A 16,731-nucleotide genomic window follows, 5' to 3' on the forward strand; every position below is an offset into this window, starting at 1 on the left:
ATGATCTGTGGATTGTGTCAATGTCAGTATCCTGGTTGTGATATTGTACGATAGTTCTGCAAAATGTCACCATTGAGGGAAACTGGGTAAACAGTACACAGGACCTCACCAGCAAGGACCTTTGATGCACGGAGAGGATATAACATAGATGAAGATATTGGAATGCCAAAGATTATGTGACAGCCTGCAAGTGGCACACAGCCACAAACAGAAGCCAGGGCTTTGGACACCCATTCCTTCATTCAACAAATATTTATGTGAGTGACACCAATGCCTCAGATCCCCAGTTGTAGAATCTAGGCCCTAGGGTTATAGCCATGAACAACCCTCAGGCCAGCCACAGCTCAAGGAGGTACAAATGACCCCTCGCTGTCCCTAGTGAAAAAGTCCAGGGTCACTGGCTGTGGGTGTGAACGTAAGAAGGGAGACAAAGAAGGATAATAAGGCCAAATAGCTCTGGCCCACAGCATCCGTACTGGCAAAGACACCAAACCTCCTAATGCTCTTGCTAGGAGGCAGGAGGTGCGGCTTGGCCAAGAGGCCAGGACTAAAGTAACAGGATAAACACGGGCGGGCTGGGGGGCCGAGGCTGGTTTGGGGCAATGCGGTTGGGTTGAGGATTAGAGAGCTGGTGTCCAAGACTAACGCCTGCCGAAAACTACAGCTCCCAGTGTGCCCCGCGGTCCGCCCCAGCGGTCATGTGACCGCTGCTCACGTGTCTCCGCAGCCGGCCCGGGCTCAAAGCACCGCAGGTAAGTGAAAGGAGGTACAGGTTGGTGGAGGTGGAAACGTTAGGTCCCTGGGTCCCCAGGGCCGCCACCGCGGCAGAGCCCTACCCACTCCCTACAGGACTCTGTAGCCCGGCGTCCTCCGCCCCACACCCGCCTTCGGTCGGCCGGCCCTTGCCGCGCCTTAGCCCGGCCTGTCCCCACCTAGTCTCCACCTAATCAGTCCTAGGCCCGGATCGAAAGCCGGAGCCCGTCCCCAGTTTACCTCACAGCAGCCCACTCTCCTCGCTTCAGGCCTGAGGATCGCCCCCACCCCCCGCCCTGGGTGCGCCCTGGCCCACCTTCCAATGCAGCTCACCCCTTGTATTTCTGGGATCCAGCCCCAGGCTGGCCTGGGAACCTGCTCCGGTTGGGATCTGAGGGGCCTACTGCAGTGGTTACAGCTCTGGCCTGAGCGTGTGGGCATCAGGGTTCTAGTTCTGGCTCTGCCGACGAGCCGCTGTGACATTAGTCTAGCCTCTTTCCGTCCGTGGGCCTGTTTCCCTGAGCTGCTGCTCCACTCCGTGAGTTAGAGCGCCTCAGTTCCCTTCACTCTGCTGGCCCGCAGAGAAACAGCTGACTCTTTCTCTGCTGACAAATTTTGGGTAGAGTTTGAGAAAGAAGAAACTGAGGGCAGAGAGGGAAGTGAGGAGAATCAGATCCCAGATCTTTGGGGAGAAGGAGCTGTAAGGAGCAGCTGTCCCTCCACCAAAGCTGGAGGGGTGGAAAAAGCAGGTAAGCTGGGGACCATGGAGCAGAGTAGTTTGAGGGGAGCGGGGCTGAGAGATTTCAGACAGTGCAGAGACCTCTGTGTCCGGGATGTGAGCAGGGTGGAGGACAAGGTCTCACCGCTCAAGCAGCGCTAACTTTGCAAGGCTGTCTCTGGAGCTACGCTGGAAACTTGGGAGACCAAAACTGCCTCCACTGCTCATCGCTTTGATTTTTTGCCGAGTTGCTGGCTGGGTGGGTGGCAGGTTGCACAAGAGGAAGCCCTGTGGCAGCTGACTGATCTTTCTGGACTTGGAGCCAGCAGGGAGACATTTCCCCTGGAGCTGTGTCCCTTGGTTGCAGGCTTGGTGACAGATGTCTGGGAGCACCCAAACTCCCCCTTTTCTCTCTAATGAGTTTAAGGCTCCCAACTTTGTTCAGCCATCACAGGAGGAGCAATGGCAAGCATCTGACTGCCCAAGAGGCCTTGCTAGCCATTCTAAACCCCCCAGTGTGCTGGGGACATTGGAGGGGATGTCCCTGTGATGGGCAGTGGTTAGGTCAGGCATGTGGGGAGAAAAGTAAGAATTGGCCTCAATTTTGAAGGGCTTTGAAAGCTCCACAGAATTTAGACTCTGGAGGGAGGTATGCTGGGCTGTAAGACATTGAAATACCCACAGTTCTGGGTGGGGATTGTTCTTGCGACCCTGTGGTGTAGAAACAAATGAGGAAGCCAGACAGATCTGGATCTAAATCCTGCTTTGCAACTTGCTACTTTGTGACCCTGGATGAGTGATCTGATCTCTCTGAACCTTATGACCACTGTCATAAGGAATGAATGAGATAAGATATGTCCATGACACTCCTGCCCGATGCATGGCCTCTAGTGCTGACATATCAGTACCCCTCTCTTCTGTGTTTGTGTCTTATTTACCTGATAGGTCTGTAGGCCTGAAGCAGGCAGGAATTACATCTGACACATTTCTGTCTCTGCCATCACACTGTGGCACCCAACGCAGTGTTCTGCACAGCGGCACACCCGGGTTTGGATCTCAGCCATCTGATCTTGGGAAAGTTGTTTCACCTTTCTGTGTCTCTTGGGATAACAGTAGTATCTGCCTTTCCCATCTAGGTTGAGGAGAGCCAGAGCCCACAGGCCTCCTAGGATAACAGCCCCAAACAGGCTGGTGGCACCCTCCAGCTGAAGGTGTTCTCTCAGCTCCCCAGGGCATGTGGTCGTGAGACAGAACCCACAGACCCTGCAGGAACAGGACTCCCAGGGCCATGGCCCAGGTCAGCATCAACAGTGACCTTGGTGAGTGGGGCTTAAGCACAGACTCCGGGGAGCGTGCCCGTCTGCTGCAGAGTCCCTCTGTGGACATAGCCCCCAAGAGTGAGGGGGAGGCCCCTCCTGGGGGTCTGGGCAGAGGCACCACTTCCACACTTGGAGCCATCTTCATCGTTGTCAATGCCTGCCTGGGCGCAGGGCTGCTCAACTTCCCAGCAGCCTTCAGCACTGCCGGGGGAGTGGCAGCTGGCATCACGCTGCAGATGGTGAGTGAGCGGGCCTGGCGGGCAAAGGTGCAGTTCTAGTGGTGGGTCTGGGCTCTTCACCTCAAAAGGGACGCTCTGGATCAGGAGTGGTCAGTTGGAGACACATGCTACCACTCTCCCCTCCATCACACATGGCAGACATTACTAATCTATTCCAGCATTCTTTCCTTTGAGCCCAGATGAGGCTTCAAAAGCCTTCCCAGCTATCAGGGAAGTTTGGACATCGACTGCATATTTAATAATTTCATGGTTACGTTTAAAAAGCAGGCCCATACCTTAGAGCCGTGCTGAAATATTTACTGATGAAATGATATGATAGCTCGTATTTTCTTCAAAATAATCCAGAGTGGGAGAGGGAATAGATGAAACAAGATTGGCTGTAAATTGATGATTTTTGAATTTGAGTGATGGGTACATAGGGGTCCATTATACTATTCTGTCTACCTTTGTGTATGTTTGAAATTTTCCTCAAAACTTCCTGTTTTTAAAGAAAATCTCAACTCCAGTAATCCATTAAAATTGCCCTGCAAGATAAGGCTAATTTGCCAGATGGGCATTGGGCACCGGGCCAGTAAATGCTGAGCAAGACCAGGCTGCTCTTTGCTGCCAGGCCTTTCCCACACCCTCTTGCTATGCCCCTACCCGCAGGCCATGCTGGTTTTCATCATCAGTGGCCTCGTCATCCTGGCCTACTGCTCCCAGGCCAGCAATGAGAGGACCTACCAGGAGGTGGTGTGGGCTGTGTGTGGCAAGCTGACAGGCGTGCTGTGTGAGGTGGCCATTGCCACCTACACCTTCGGGACCTGCATCGCCTTCCTCATCATCATCGGGGACCAGCAGGACAAGAGTGAGGTCCCCCCTCAGTACCCCCCACCAGCCCTGGGGGTCATGCGGTGGGTGGGAAAGAGCATGGAACACCTGCCCAAGGCCTGGCCTGGGCCCAGCATTCATCTGGGAGTCCTCCCTCCTGGCTGCTGGGCCCATTAGACAGATGGAGGTCCCAGCAGAGGTGGAGGACCACACCCTGCAGTAGCCTGGCATCACCTTCCCTCCTTCCTCCCTGTGCAGTTATAGCTGTGATGGCAAAGGAGCCTGAGGGGGCCGGCGGCAGCCCCTGGTACACAGACCGCAAGTTCACCATCAGCCTCACTGCCTTCCTCTTCATCCTGCCCCTTTCCATCCCCAGGGAGATCGGCTTCCAGAAATATGCCAGGTTCGGAGGCCCCACCCCAGCCTGTGCTGGACAGCAGCTCTGATCACAGGCAGCTGGAGACCCGAGGGCTGCAGGGGAACCCCTCTGCTCCATGCCACCTCATCTCCTGGGGCAGCAAGAGTGGGCAAGGCAGGGTAGACTGGGGCTTGCAGGGGTTCCGGCATAAGACCTTCCTTTTGTGTCAGCAGGAAGGGAGACAGTGGCTCTTTGTATCAGTGAGAGATTCAGTTCCAAATGTCCTTGTCGAAGAAGGGATGCATGATAATCATGTGTGAAGGCCGTCTCCTAGCCTGGGCCTTGTCTTTCCCACAGAGGATGGGACTCTTGATCATTTGGGATTGTCAGCCTGGCAGCATTTTCCATGCAGCTTGGTATGAAGGGAAGGGACTAGCTTCCTGGCTCAGAGTCTGAAAAGCTGTGGGATTCTAAGCTGTTTCCTGTGATCCTTTATCGAAGGGGTCACACTCAGTGTCTCCAAGGTTTCCTTTAATGTTGACTTCCCAGTATTTGTGCCTTCAACCCTCCAGCATCTCCTACTTCTCAAAGGCCCTGCTTGCACCTCTCGCCAAGTCTGGGCTGCTCTGATTGAAGTAGCAGATGTGCTTTGAAGCCCAGCCCCCTGCTGTGGTCTCTGAGCCATGGAGCTGAACCACCTCATTTGCCAGTGGCCACAAGTGTCAGTCTGGTCCCCTCCTGGCTTCCTAAATGTGGCTTGTTTCTCTGAAACTTATGTCTCATGCGTTTCTTGAGTCTTTGTTTGGGATAGTCTCCCAGTTGGTTCATTAGACACTTGTGGTCACTAAAGTTAAGGGTGGATGTCCCTGGGGATGGAATGAGAGAAAAGGCAGCTGGGGATAGGGGGGAAGAAGCTTAATCTATCCTTCCTGGCAGCTTCCTGAGCGTCGTGGGCACCTGGTATGTCACTGCCATCGTTATCATCAAATACATCTGGCCTGATAAAGAGATGACCCCAGCGGACATCCTGAACAGGTGGGTGAGGGCCCCGGGGAGACACATGGGGTAGAAGCTGCCACTCGGGCCCCAGGAGGTGCTGGGTCAGGCATCAAAAAGCCACACAGGTGCTCTTCCCAAGGCTCATTATTGAGCCTTGGGGCTTGACTCATTGGTCATTTTAGGAAGGAGGCAAGAGGTCCTGATCTCTTTTTGCTGGAGAGAAGAGTGACAGCCAGAGATGAGGGAGACTTTGCCACTAATGTCCAACAGATGAGCCAATGTGAGACTAGGCCTCAGGTTATGGAAGCTGCCAAGGTGGAATTGCACATCTGTTTCAACATGTGCTTATCTGTAATATCTGTATCTTCCACGTGAGGATGAATCCATTTTCTTAATTAAAAAAAAAAAAAGTTTCCTTTTTCTTGAAAGGAACAAATCAGAGAAGCAAAAGCCCAAGTGCAAGAGCCAAAAGTTCTGGATTTTGGTCCCAAGAGGGCCTTCCAGAGCCTCAGTTTACTGACCTGTAAATGGAGATGTGTCCTCTCCCAGTCCCCAGACTTCTGTGGGTTGAATGTGTGCATGCTGGCTGGTGGAGGCCGTGGGGGGCTGAATGAAGAGTAAGAGCATGGCAGCGGTTGGTGACTCTGAGGGGCTCCCGGGCAGCAGCATCTTGTGTGTTTGTCCGCAGGCCAGCTTCCTGGATAGCCGTGTTCAATGCCATGCCCACCATCTGCTTCGGATTTCAGGTGCTAGTTGCAAGGTCCCTTTCGTCCCCTTAGCTCACTCCCCATCCTGGGATGGAATCCACGTTTCAGGCAGGATGGGGGAGTCCTGGAAGGAAGGACGGAGTGGGGGCCCCAGGACTTGCCCCTTATCCTTGGGGGTGAGGTCACTTGCCCACCATGACCCTGCCCTTCACCCTGACAGTGCCACGTGAGCAGTGTTCCCGTCTTCAACAGCATGCGGCGGCCTGAGGTGAAGACCTGGGGTGGGGTGGTGACGGCCGCCATGGTCATAGCCCTCGCTGTCTACATGGGCACAGGTGAGTGCTCCCCTCCGAGGGCAGGGCTTAGAGGGCTCCCACTTTCCCTCTTTGTCCCCGAGTCGTCTGGCCCAGGATTTCCTGGGGACAGCCCTGCACTCCCAACACGTCAAACGCTTCTGCAGGCACTGGCTTGAACTTGGGCCACCCTGGGCCTCCTCCTGCCCAAATGAGAAAGATGTACGCATGCATTCATTCAGCAGCTCTCAGTGGGTGCCTAGTAAGTCCCAGGAACTTTCTCAGCGTGGGGGATGGCATGGAGATAGATAGACCCCGTCCTGCCCTCATGGAATTGACAATCTAGTCGGAGAGAGAGTCTTATAGGAGCAAGTCAGTCAGGAGTCAGTAAGGAAATCCAGACAGTGGTGAGTGCCATAGTAATAGGGAAACGGGAAGCTGTGAGTGGGACTGAGTGGGGTTGGCTTTGGTGGGGAGGTCACAGGTGGCTCCTCTCTGAGGAGGTGGCAATTGGGGAAGGCCAAATCATGAGAAGGAGCTAGAATCTGAAGAGCTGGGGGAAAAGCATTCCAGACAGACGAACCAGAAAACGCCAAGTCCCTGAGGCCGGGACAGAAGAAGGTCTGCACAGCTGGAGTGGAGCGAGTTGAGGGTGGGTGGCGGGCAGCACGGCCAGACAGGGAACACAGCCAGATCCCTGAGGACTGTTGGGAGGCAGAGAGGAAGCGCTTCAGCAGGGGCGTGGCTTGGGGACACCCGGCTCTGGGTGTTGTGTAGAAAATGGTTTGGGTGAGGGAGCAGTGCTGGGAGACCACAAAGAATGGCCCTGTGATTCCTTCCACAGATGGTTCTCAGGACCAGCACTGTTCTAGTTTCTGAAGACACAGCAGGAACAAGGGTGGCAAATAGGCAGAGTCCCGTTCTCCTGGGGCGACAGACAATAAACAAGTAAAAAAAAAAAAAGAAAGAAAGTTCCAAGAGAGAGGAGTGCTCTGAAGAACACAGAACAGGGTGGTGTGAGGGAGTGCCTGGGGGCAGGGGTTATTGTGGAGGGGCTGGGTGGGGAAGCATTCTGAGGAGGGGACAACGGAGCTGAGACCTGAATGATGAGGAGATGGGCAGACAACGTTAATGCGGAAGCTCTGAGACAGGAACTGCTGGGTGAGTTCAAGATTAGAAAGGTGACGGTGTGGGGGCGGGAGATGTGAGAAGTCAGGGAGGGAGGCTTCTGATCCCAGCCTCGACACCCCTCTGAGCTTCAGTCTTAGCCTCCAGAGCTGCTCCGTCATCTCCCCACCTGCTGCTGGACCCAGCGGTGAACGGTCCATGGCCCTAACCCTCCGAGGGTCGCCTGGACCCAGCCCTCTTGTCCCTGCCCTCAGGCATCTGTGGCTTCCTGACCTTCGGAGCTGCTGTGGACCCCGATGTGCTCCTGTCCTACCCGTCGGAGGACATGGCTGTGGCCGTCGCCCGTGCCTTCATCATCCTGAGCGTGCTAACCTCCTACCCTATCCTGCACTTCTGTGGGCGGTGAGTCCCCTCTCCACCCCACCGGGGTGCTCCCTTTCACCAGGGCCTCTGAAAGCCCTTTGAACATGGGCCTTGTGTAGAATCCATTTTATAGAAGGAGAACCGGAAGCCCAGAGGAAAGAGTCAGTGCCTCGCATGGCCCTGCAAGTACTCCCAGCCGGGTCTTTGGGGGTCCCCTTTGTCCCAGAGTCACCAAAACATTCTGTGAGTCCTCTGAGAACCTCTAGTCCAGATCCTTTCCTGAACACCCTGCTTTCTGGGTACCCCAGACCCTTCCTTTTCAGGAGACTAGTAGTATATGTTCCCATGGGGTGTGCTAGTCCTGGGCCAGGCAAGGCACTAAGCCGTTCCCATTCACCATCCCGTTCGGTCCCCACGGCAACCCTGAGAAGAGTGCTGCTAGGCCCATTTCAAAGAAGAGGAAACTGAGGCCCAGGGGTTAGAGGCTTGCCTACAGTCCACCCAGTCGGGGGTCTGGCTCCATGGCTGGAGGTGGGGAGCTGTTAGCAGGGGCGCCTCTGAGCCGCTCTCTGTGTGGGCAGGGCGGTGGTCGAAGGCCTGTGGCTGCGCTACCAGGGGATGCCGGTGGAGGAGGACGTGGGGCGGGAGCGGCGGCGGCGAGTACTGCAGACGCTGGTCTGGTTCCTGCTTACCCTGCTGCTGGCGCTCTTCATCCCTGACATCGGCAAGGTCATCTCGGTCATTGGAGGGCTGGCCGCCTGCTTCATCTTCGTCTTCCCAGGTGTGGACCCCTGGCATCCCCGCAGCACTCTCTCCCAGGGCCTCCTGGCCTGAGCGCGTCACCTCCCGGATTATTGATCACCCACTTCAGGCTCTGGTGTGTTTAAACGTTATCTCCTGCAAAGAAGATGTAGTTGTCATCTCCATTTCACTGGTGAGGGGGTGTGAGGATCAGAGAGGGTAACAAGCTTGCCTAGAGGTTAACAAACTCAGCTAAAGACTAATAGAAGCTTTTCAAACCCAAGTCTGTCTAGGTCCACAGCCTATACTCTTAACTCTTCATTCAGGTACCTGTTACTCCCCAACTATCAGGGATCTGGGTGGGTCAGCCCATGACGGGGTAATTAGGGTCTGGTGGTGGCACCGTGACACGGGTCGGGAGACCTGAGTTTCAGACACGATCTGCCACCAGATCCCTGGGCAACTGTCCTATCTGCCCAGTCATGAGTTCTGCCTGTACCCAGCTTACTTCTCTCTAGGAGGCCACCTGGAAATCCCTTGCCACTTTGCTTGGAGCAGGGGGGACACATCTGCTCAGAAGTGCACTGGGAAGGGCCCTGCGATGTAGACACCACTGAGTCACCTCCCTGTGCTGCCCCTTTAGCTCTGGGGCTTGCATGCAGCCCAAGGGGTGCCTGGCAGGTGCTGGCTCCTCCTGGGAGACCAGATGCCAGGTCTCCAGCTGGGTGCAGAGTGGAGACAGAGGCGGAATGTGTGGAGGAGTAAACACAGGCCTTTCTCCACCCACCATCACTGCCTCCTGGCAAAGGGGGAGGCTGGACTGCTGGGTGGAGGGGGGGGGTGCCCACCCAAGCTCCCAGGGCCACCTCTTCTCTTCTAGGGCTGTGCCTCATTCAAGCTAAACTCTCTGAGATGGAGGAAGTCAAGCCAGCCAGGTAAAGCAGGGTCCGGCCCGTGGTCCTCTCAGGGAGGTACTGGATGGGGGGTGGCCTTTAAATGGATAGGAGTCAGGAGACTTGTGTACTTGGAAAAACTTTTTAAATACTTCTTTTAAAATGTGTAACATGTTAGTTGTAAGAGTTCAAATACTACTGAGGATTTGTTTTTAATTTTTTAATTTAATTTTATTTTTTTATACAGCAGGTTCTTAGTAGTCATCAACTACTGAGGATTTTAGAGAAAAAAATGGAAGTCCCTCTTACCCCACAGCCCGCTCCCCACCGCTCCCTTCTCCCGAGAGAGCTCCATGAGATCAGCACAGCCTGTGCCCTTGTAGACTGTTTGTGTGTGTGCACATGTGTCTGTGTACACAAAGCTATGCACGCGTATACACAAACACATGGGGTTTTGTGTCCGGTTAGGTTTTTTCAAAAATGGTTTCATGCCAGACACACTTTTGTGCTACTTGCTTTTTTCGCTTAACCACGTATTTTGGAGATCATTCTATGTCCACACAAGAAGATCTACTGCTTCCTTTTTCCATGGCCGTAGAATATTTTGCTGTTTGAATGTGTCCTGAATGTGAACACACTTCTGCATGTACACCTTGGCACAGCTGTTCGAGGATCTCAGTAGCATCGATTCTTAGAAGGAAGTTGCTCCATCATAAGGCACGCTCATTTTTACTCTGGCACACGGGTTCAAATTACCCTCCAAAAAGGCAGCACCAGTCAGAGTCCCAGAAGCAGTGAATGAAAGTGCCCTGTTCCCCACACCCCTGCCAAGACTGTATATAGCAGCCTTTTCAATATTTGTTAGTCTAATGGATACAAAACACTACATGTTTAAAAAATTAACCATTTTTACCATTTTAAAGTGTTCAGTTCAGTGATATTAAGTTCACTCATACTTTTGTGTAACCATCCCCACCATCTACCTCCAGAACTTTTTCATCATCCTAAACTGAAATTCTGTACCCATTAAACAATAATTCCCCATTCCCTCTCCCCTCGCCGCCACCATTCTACTTTTTGTCTGTGTGAATTTGACTCTTCTAGGTACCTCATGTAACTGGAATTACACAGTATTTATCTTTTTGTACCTGGCTTCTTTCACTTAGCATAATGTCCTCAAGGTCCATCTATGTTGTAGCAGCCTTTTTAAGGCTGAATAATATTCCATTGTGTGTATAGGCCACATTTTGCAAAACACTGCATTCTTTTAATACGTGCATGTCCCTGAATGGTAGAGAAGTTATGACCAGGTTGCATGCTTTTAAAAAAATATATTGTGCAAGTAATACTCATTGATTATAGAAAACTTTAAAAATACAGACAAGTCTAAAGAAGAAAATAATAATCACCTTTAATATCCAGATATAACCAGGAAATTTCTTGGCGGTCCAGTGCTAGGACTCTGTGCTTTCACTGCTGAGGGCATGGGTTCAATCCCTGGTCAGGGAATTAAGATCCCACAAGCCAGGCGGGCAAAAAAAGGAAAAAAAGAAAGAAAAAATTCCAGTTGTAACCCTGTAGCTATTTTTGATACATATCTTTGCAGATGTCTCCTTTTTTTATTTATTTTTTTAATGAAATGGATCACTCCATGTGACCTGCTTTTTCCTGACCATCTTTCCATCAGGAGATATGCATTCTTTTTTTTTTTTTTAATATTTATTTATTTGGCTGTCCCAGGTCTTAGTTGCAGCACGTGGGATCTTCCATTATGGCATGTGGGATCTTTTAGTTGTGGCATGCAGCATCTTTAGTTGTGGCACGCGGGGGTCTTTAGTTGCAGCATGCGAACTCTTAGTTGCGGCATGTGGGATCTAGTTCCCTGATCAGGGATGGAATCCGGGCCCCCTGCCTTGGGAGCTCGGAGTCTTAGCCACTGGACCACCAGGGAAGTCCCAGGAGACATGATTCTAATTCTGGTCCTGCCCTTGGTGTGCTGTGACCAGTCAGTTAATCCCATTAGGTCTTGGCCTCTTTACCCATGGTCTAGGGATCATACACCCAGCCCCATAAACTGTTGTATGAAAGTCGTTGAGAAGTAGGAAGTGCTCTTCCCACAGGAGAAGTGGTATAAGTAATTAGAGTAATTAACTGATATATATATATATATATATGGAAGTTGGCAAATTCACAAGTGGATCGACTGACCAGGCCCTCTCTCACCCTCTGCTCTACAGCTGGTGGGCGATGGTCAGTTACGGAGTCCTCTTGGTCACGCTGGGAGCCTTCATCTTCGGCCAGACCACAGCCAACGCCATTTTTGTGGATCTCTTGGCATAACCAGTGCCTCCCAGGGAATTCTTGGCCTTTGCCATTGGACCCTGGAACCCATCTCGTAGAGCTTCAGGACCACCCTGAGTCCGGCATCATTCCCCTCTACTGGTGGGATGACATCTGGACATCCTTTTCCAGGGACAGTTCTGGGGTGAAATCAGGCCCCACAACCCTGGACAGCTCAAACCCAGCTCCCTTCCTGCCCCCGCATCCTGGCAGTGCCATGGATGGTAGGAGGAGGTCTCGTGTCACAGAAGAACCTTCCCCCCTCTTCCACCTCTCAATTTCTCCATGCCTGGAAGCCACGGGTGAAGAGAGTCGGTGGGTCTCCGAAGGAACAACTCAGCCTGACTTCCCTCTGGAGAAAGAGTGTGGACCAAGGGCTGCCATCCTCCACAGAGAAGCCTGCCCTGGGTAGGGGCTGTGCTCATTACCCCGGGGCTCAGTGCCTGTTCCAGTCTGTCGGCAGCCCAGCCAGCAGTGGCTTCCTCCGGCAAGTTCCAAAGGTAGCACTGAAATCATACAGGTGCGCCGAGGCAGGCAGATGGATGCCTTGTCCACTGCCTCCTGGGCCTGCGGTGAGCCTGAGAGCCCTCTTGCCCATGGCTGGTTGGCATTTCCCAAGCCTTTTGGGGCCTCACCCTGTCTTCTTACCCAGACCTGATGGTCCAGGCATCCCTCTGCTCCTCCATCCCCAGACATCACCAAGTCTAATGTTTACAAACGGTGCCAGCCCGGCTCTGAGCCAGGGGCCAGGGGCCGTCTCGTGCCACGGTGCTGTGAGTACTCCTCCCTTAGCTTTCCCCAAGGCCGGAGTGTGCTTTTCTCTCTCAGATTCCTGATGGGTCCCTCTTTTCAGAGGCACAAGGGTGGGTGAGGGAGCAAGCTGGGAACCCCATGCAGGCTGGGCTGGTGAGGATCAAGGTGAACCTGTCTGGCATCTTCACTTTGAATGGCTGCTTCTCTTCTCCCTGCCCTGCACGTCCCCCCTTCCCTGCCAACCCAGCCTGGTACCCTGGAGACAAGAAAGGCAGCTGGGTGGCCACTGACTAGGCAACATCTGAGTGTAGTCACGCCAGCCTACAAGTTTCCCTTTCAGTCTGGATCTTGTCTGCTCCTGTCCCCCATCACCTCTTCGCCACCACCCCATTTTTCTATGTAGCTCAGTCTCTCCTGTTCACATAAGTATGGGGGTGGGGGTGGACCAAACCCTCTCTCGTCCACTTCCTCAGCTCCACAGGTCTACCAGGCCTGGCCTCGGCGGCCTGTCGATCACACTGAGGTCACACCTACGTTGTGCCCCAGGCGGGGTGAGGAAGGATATTTTTCTCCTTTCCTATTTTGAACACCTTGGCCACTCACTTAGGCCAAGCCTAGGCACCGAATCAGGCTTCCTCTGCCTGGAACACCTAGCGTTCTCCCTGGCCCCTCCTGCCTAAAACCTCTGAATGCAGTGGTGGGGTGAGAGGGATCCCTGCCCTCAGGACAGTGAGACAGAAGAAGCAGAGCCTTGCTGGGGCCAAACAGGCTTCTGCTCAGACCCCCGGACTGGGTGACCTGCCTTTGCTCACGTTCCCTGGGGGCCAGACCCACGTGGCCGTTTTCTCTCCGCCTGCTGCACAGCACCAGGCCCTGCCAGTGCCCACCCCAGATACGGTCAGGAGGATGGCCCATCATCAGCAGGGCTGCACTGCCTCCTAATGTTGGATTTCAGTGAGGGCTGGGGGCATGTACGGGGAAAATGAGCTGGAATCTGGCCTAACCTCAGGAGCACCTTCCCCTGCCCTCTCTGCCAGGGCATTTTACTGTTTCTTTTCTACTTCTGCACATTCAGACCAGGGAGGATGGTTAATAAAAAGGGACTTGTGCTGCTGAGCTGCGTGGCCTGTGTCTGGTGCCAGGGACAGTCCAGGCCACTGACAGGAGGAAGACGGGCTGGAGTGGGAGTAGGGGTTGGGGTGCGATAAGGCCGTTTGGCCTCACCGTCTGTGACCCCTTACTCGCGAATGGGCCCATCATGCTCCCTTTCCCAAGCTGGAAACCTGCAAGTGGTTCTTAACACTTCTCTCTCCTTCCACATCCCATCAGACTTTCCCCACTGACTTGGGACTCCGCCTTGGTCTGTCCTGCTGCCTCTACCTTGGTTCAAGTCCTTCCTGTGTCTTCCCTGCACCACTGCAGCCTCAGATTAGCTTCTGTGTTGTATGTCCCTCCCTGACCTCAAGTTTTGGGGTGAGCTTCAAACCCCTGAGCATCCCTCCCGCTTTGTCCTTTCAGAGGCAGGTGTTGAGAGCAGGCGCTGTTGTCCTGGTTATGGAGCCTCTCACTGTGCTCGGTGCTGGGGAGAAGATATTCAGCAAAACACACCAGCTCTGCTGTCAGTCTACTGGGGAAGACTGATGCTTAGCAAATCATCACAAATATAAACATGCAAGTTGTGATAAATGCCAAGAAGGGAAAATACAGAATGTTATATTTGGGGGTCTGAAGCTTCCCTGGGGAGTCAAGGAAGGTTTCCTGGAGGAATTGACATATGAACTGGCCCCTGAGTGATGAGTAGAACGAACTAAGTGAAGAGAGGTGGGGGAGACCTTTCCAGGCTGTGGGAAATGCATGTGCAAATGCCCTGTGATGGGAGGAACATGGTCATTTGAGGAACTGGAAAGTGGCCATTGTCGGTGGAGCATTACCTGGGTGTGGGAGAGCAGCAGAGGTGAGAGCAGAGCATTCTGAGATGGTCTGCAACGGCTCCCCCTGGTCCTCAGAATAAAGTCGAACCCGCCCACCTTCTACCACACTCCCCATCCCTGTTCGGGTATTTTGCAAAGATCCCTCCCTCCTGGTGGAGGTGGGGACCCTCTCCAAGGAGGAAACATGTTGCAAGACTAGACAGGTGGGACAGCTTTGGGCCATGGTTCACACCTGCCTAGTGGACCAAGAGCTTGAGGTTTGGTTTCACTTCCTCTGAGTGAACAGAGGGAAGGAAAGGTTACATCTAGGCCACAGGCAAATGCCCAGCCAAATTCATTCAAGACTTGTAAGCATTTAATCAGTGTCTGTCTCCCTGTTAGACTGTAAGTTCCACGGGAGCAGGATCACATCTCCCTTGTCCATCAGGTATTTTAGCCAGTGCCTGGCACATAGCAAGTGTTCAGTAGTTGTTGAACAAATGATTGAATGAATAGCAACTAACACTTGTTGATTTCTTACTTTGTGCCAGCACTTAACTTGCATCATTCACATTTGGCCTTCATGACAACTCTATGCAAAAGTGAAAGCTGAGAGATGTTACATAGTGTGCCCAGGGAGTAAAATTGGAGCCCTCTTGCCGTGCATGAATGAACAAGTGAGCAGAGGGTTCTCTCAATCTGGTGATTTCTGACCCCGGAAGGCAAGCTCAGGAACCTCCAGCCCTCATGCTGGCACCAACATCAGACCCTAAAACCTTTGACTTACTGTCCCATCCAAACCGTGTCAAGTTGTGGGATGCCTGCTGGCTGGTGGCTCTGGGCAAGTCTCTTCCCCTCTCTGGGCTTCTGTTTCCAGACTCTCTAACATGGGACTGATCATCACTGACCTTACTTACCTCCCAGGATAAAGGAGAGCCAATGTCAAGAAAGTACACGAGAAAAATGACAGAAGTGCTTTATAACCAGAAATCCACGTTTGCAGAAGAAATACGAAAACTCAGTTTCTCCTCAGGAGGACACAGGCAGAGGTTCCCCTAGCACTTCCTTGGAGTCAGGGTACTTCTCAATCTTTAATGTGCATACAAAATTTTTATCTCCTTAGGATACAAATTCTGATTCAGTAGATCTGGAGTGGGGCCTGCAGTCTGCATTGTTAACGCTCCCAGCTTCGCCCATGCTTTGGTCCTTGGACTGCACTTTGAATAGCAGGGGACTGGTGGACAGACCAAAGGCTTTGGCTTCAGACAGACCTGGGGTGGATCTCAGCAGTGCTTCTTTACAGTGGGAACTCAGAAATTAGTTCACTTCTCTGAACCCCACTCTCCTCGACTATGAAGTAGGAGTGATGGTGCCCATCTTATAGATGCAAATATTATAAATCCAAGGACAAATGGCATAATATACGTGAAATGCCTGGCAGATAGCAGGGATTATGTTGGTCATTTCCCTGTACTGGAAAGAAGGGGGGTGGGGTGGGAGGGTAACTGCAATTTCTTCCTTTAGTCAATAGAGGTCGCCTCTGAATAATTTCGGCTTATGTGAGGAGCCTATGGCCTCAGAGGACAGTCCAGTCCTGAGTCATTAGGGTTCCTGGTGAACTGCTGCCTAGCACTTCTGAATGATGTCCCTATACTGGGGCAGGGCCACTTCTAGATCATGGCCTCCAATCTGGTGGGGGAATCAGACCAAATAATCACAGAAACTAATTATGTAGGTACATGTGCTAGATGTAGATTCAGTATTGCAAATCCAGATTTGGTAATTCATTGCTATGATACAATGAAAAATTTTTCCATAGGTGTGGAGGAAGGCCAGAGACATTGTCGTCAGGAAGAAGGAAGACGGCAGACACCCTGTCCTCCAAATACTGTGTGTTTCCTGAGGGGGCAGTGGGGTGGGGAGGGGGGAAGGAATAGGCACAAGATGCCTATTTGGATATTCTTCCATTAAAAATGAAATTGATGTGTTTCCAGTCCAACATGTAAGAAGCTTGGAAGTGGCCACTCCATCCTAACAACAAGTAAAAAGTTGAACAAACTGGAAAGTCAACTCTTCTTAGATATGTACAATAAGTCAGATTATAAGGCACACCACTGCCCCCAGAATTGGAGAGAAAGACAGACAAATACAGAGCAGAAACCCACAAGCAGAAACCTCTGTGGGAGTCAGTGCCAGGGTAAGGAAACCTGAACTGTAATTGATGAATTGCTGGAGGCTCAGTGTGGACAAATCTGAGAAATAAAAACACCAAGGAAGGGCTTCCCTTGTTGCACAGTGGTTAAGAATCCACCTGCCAATGCAGGGGGCATGGGTTCAATCCCTGGTCTGGGAAGATCCCACATGCCACGAAGCAACTAAGCCCGTGAGCCACAACTACTGAGCCTGT

At 52.5% G+C, this 16,731-nt stretch overlaps 1 protein-coding gene across 5 annotated transcripts; it reads left to right on the plus strand.

The window, feature by feature from the left end:
• The first annotated feature begins 462 nt into the window (after positions 1-462).
• SLC38A7 (solute carrier family 38 member 7) lies at positions 463-16,516 on the plus strand. 5 transcript variants are annotated; one of them, XR_013825286.1, is made up of 11 exons: positions 463-752; positions 2,608-3,029; positions 3,678-3,876; positions 4,098-4,242; positions 5,134-5,232; positions 5,885-5,942; positions 6,124-6,238; positions 7,579-7,726; positions 8,269-8,468; positions 11,559-12,161; positions 13,933-16,516. XR_013825286.1 is itself a non-coding variant. In XM_079907397.1 (11 exons), the coding sequence occupies exons 2-11, from the start codon at positions 2,760-2,762 to the stop codon at positions 11,659-11,661; spliced, it is 1,392 nt and encodes a 463-aa protein (XP_079763523.1). In that variant the 5' UTR covers positions 463-752; positions 2,608-2,759; the 3' UTR covers positions 11,662-11,805. The 5 variants fall into 5 exon arrangements, 4 of the variants coding, with proteins under 4 accessions (XP_079763523.1, XP_079763520.1, XP_079763521.1 ...); XM_079907397.1 differs by lacking the exon at positions 13,933-16,516 and adding an exon at positions 9,309-9,363 and having other exon boundaries at positions 11,559-11,805; XM_079907394.1 differs by having other exon boundaries at positions 11,559-16,516.
• The last annotated feature ends 215 nt before the right edge of the window (positions 16,517-16,731 follow it).

Source organism: Stenella coeruleoalba, assembly GCF_951394435.1.
Source record: "Stenella coeruleoalba genome assembly, chromosome: 20".
In the NCBI taxonomy this organism is placed as follows: domain Eukaryota; kingdom Metazoa; phylum Chordata; class Mammalia; order Artiodactyla; family Delphinidae; genus Stenella; species Stenella coeruleoalba.

Coding starts and splice junctions, on each gene's coding strand:
- SLC38A7 (XM_079907394.1), top strand. CDS start 2,760: ATGGCCCAGGTCAGCATCAACAGTGACCTTGGTGAGTGGGGCTTAAGC. Junction 5,233..5,884: donor CCAGCGGACATCCTGAACAG/GTGGGTGAGGGC, acceptor GTTTGTCCGCAG/GCCAGCTTCCTGGATAGCCG. Junction 5,943..6,123: donor CCATCTGCTTCGGATTTCAG/GTGCTAGTTGCA, acceptor TCACCCTGACAG/TGCCACGTGAGCAGTGTTCC.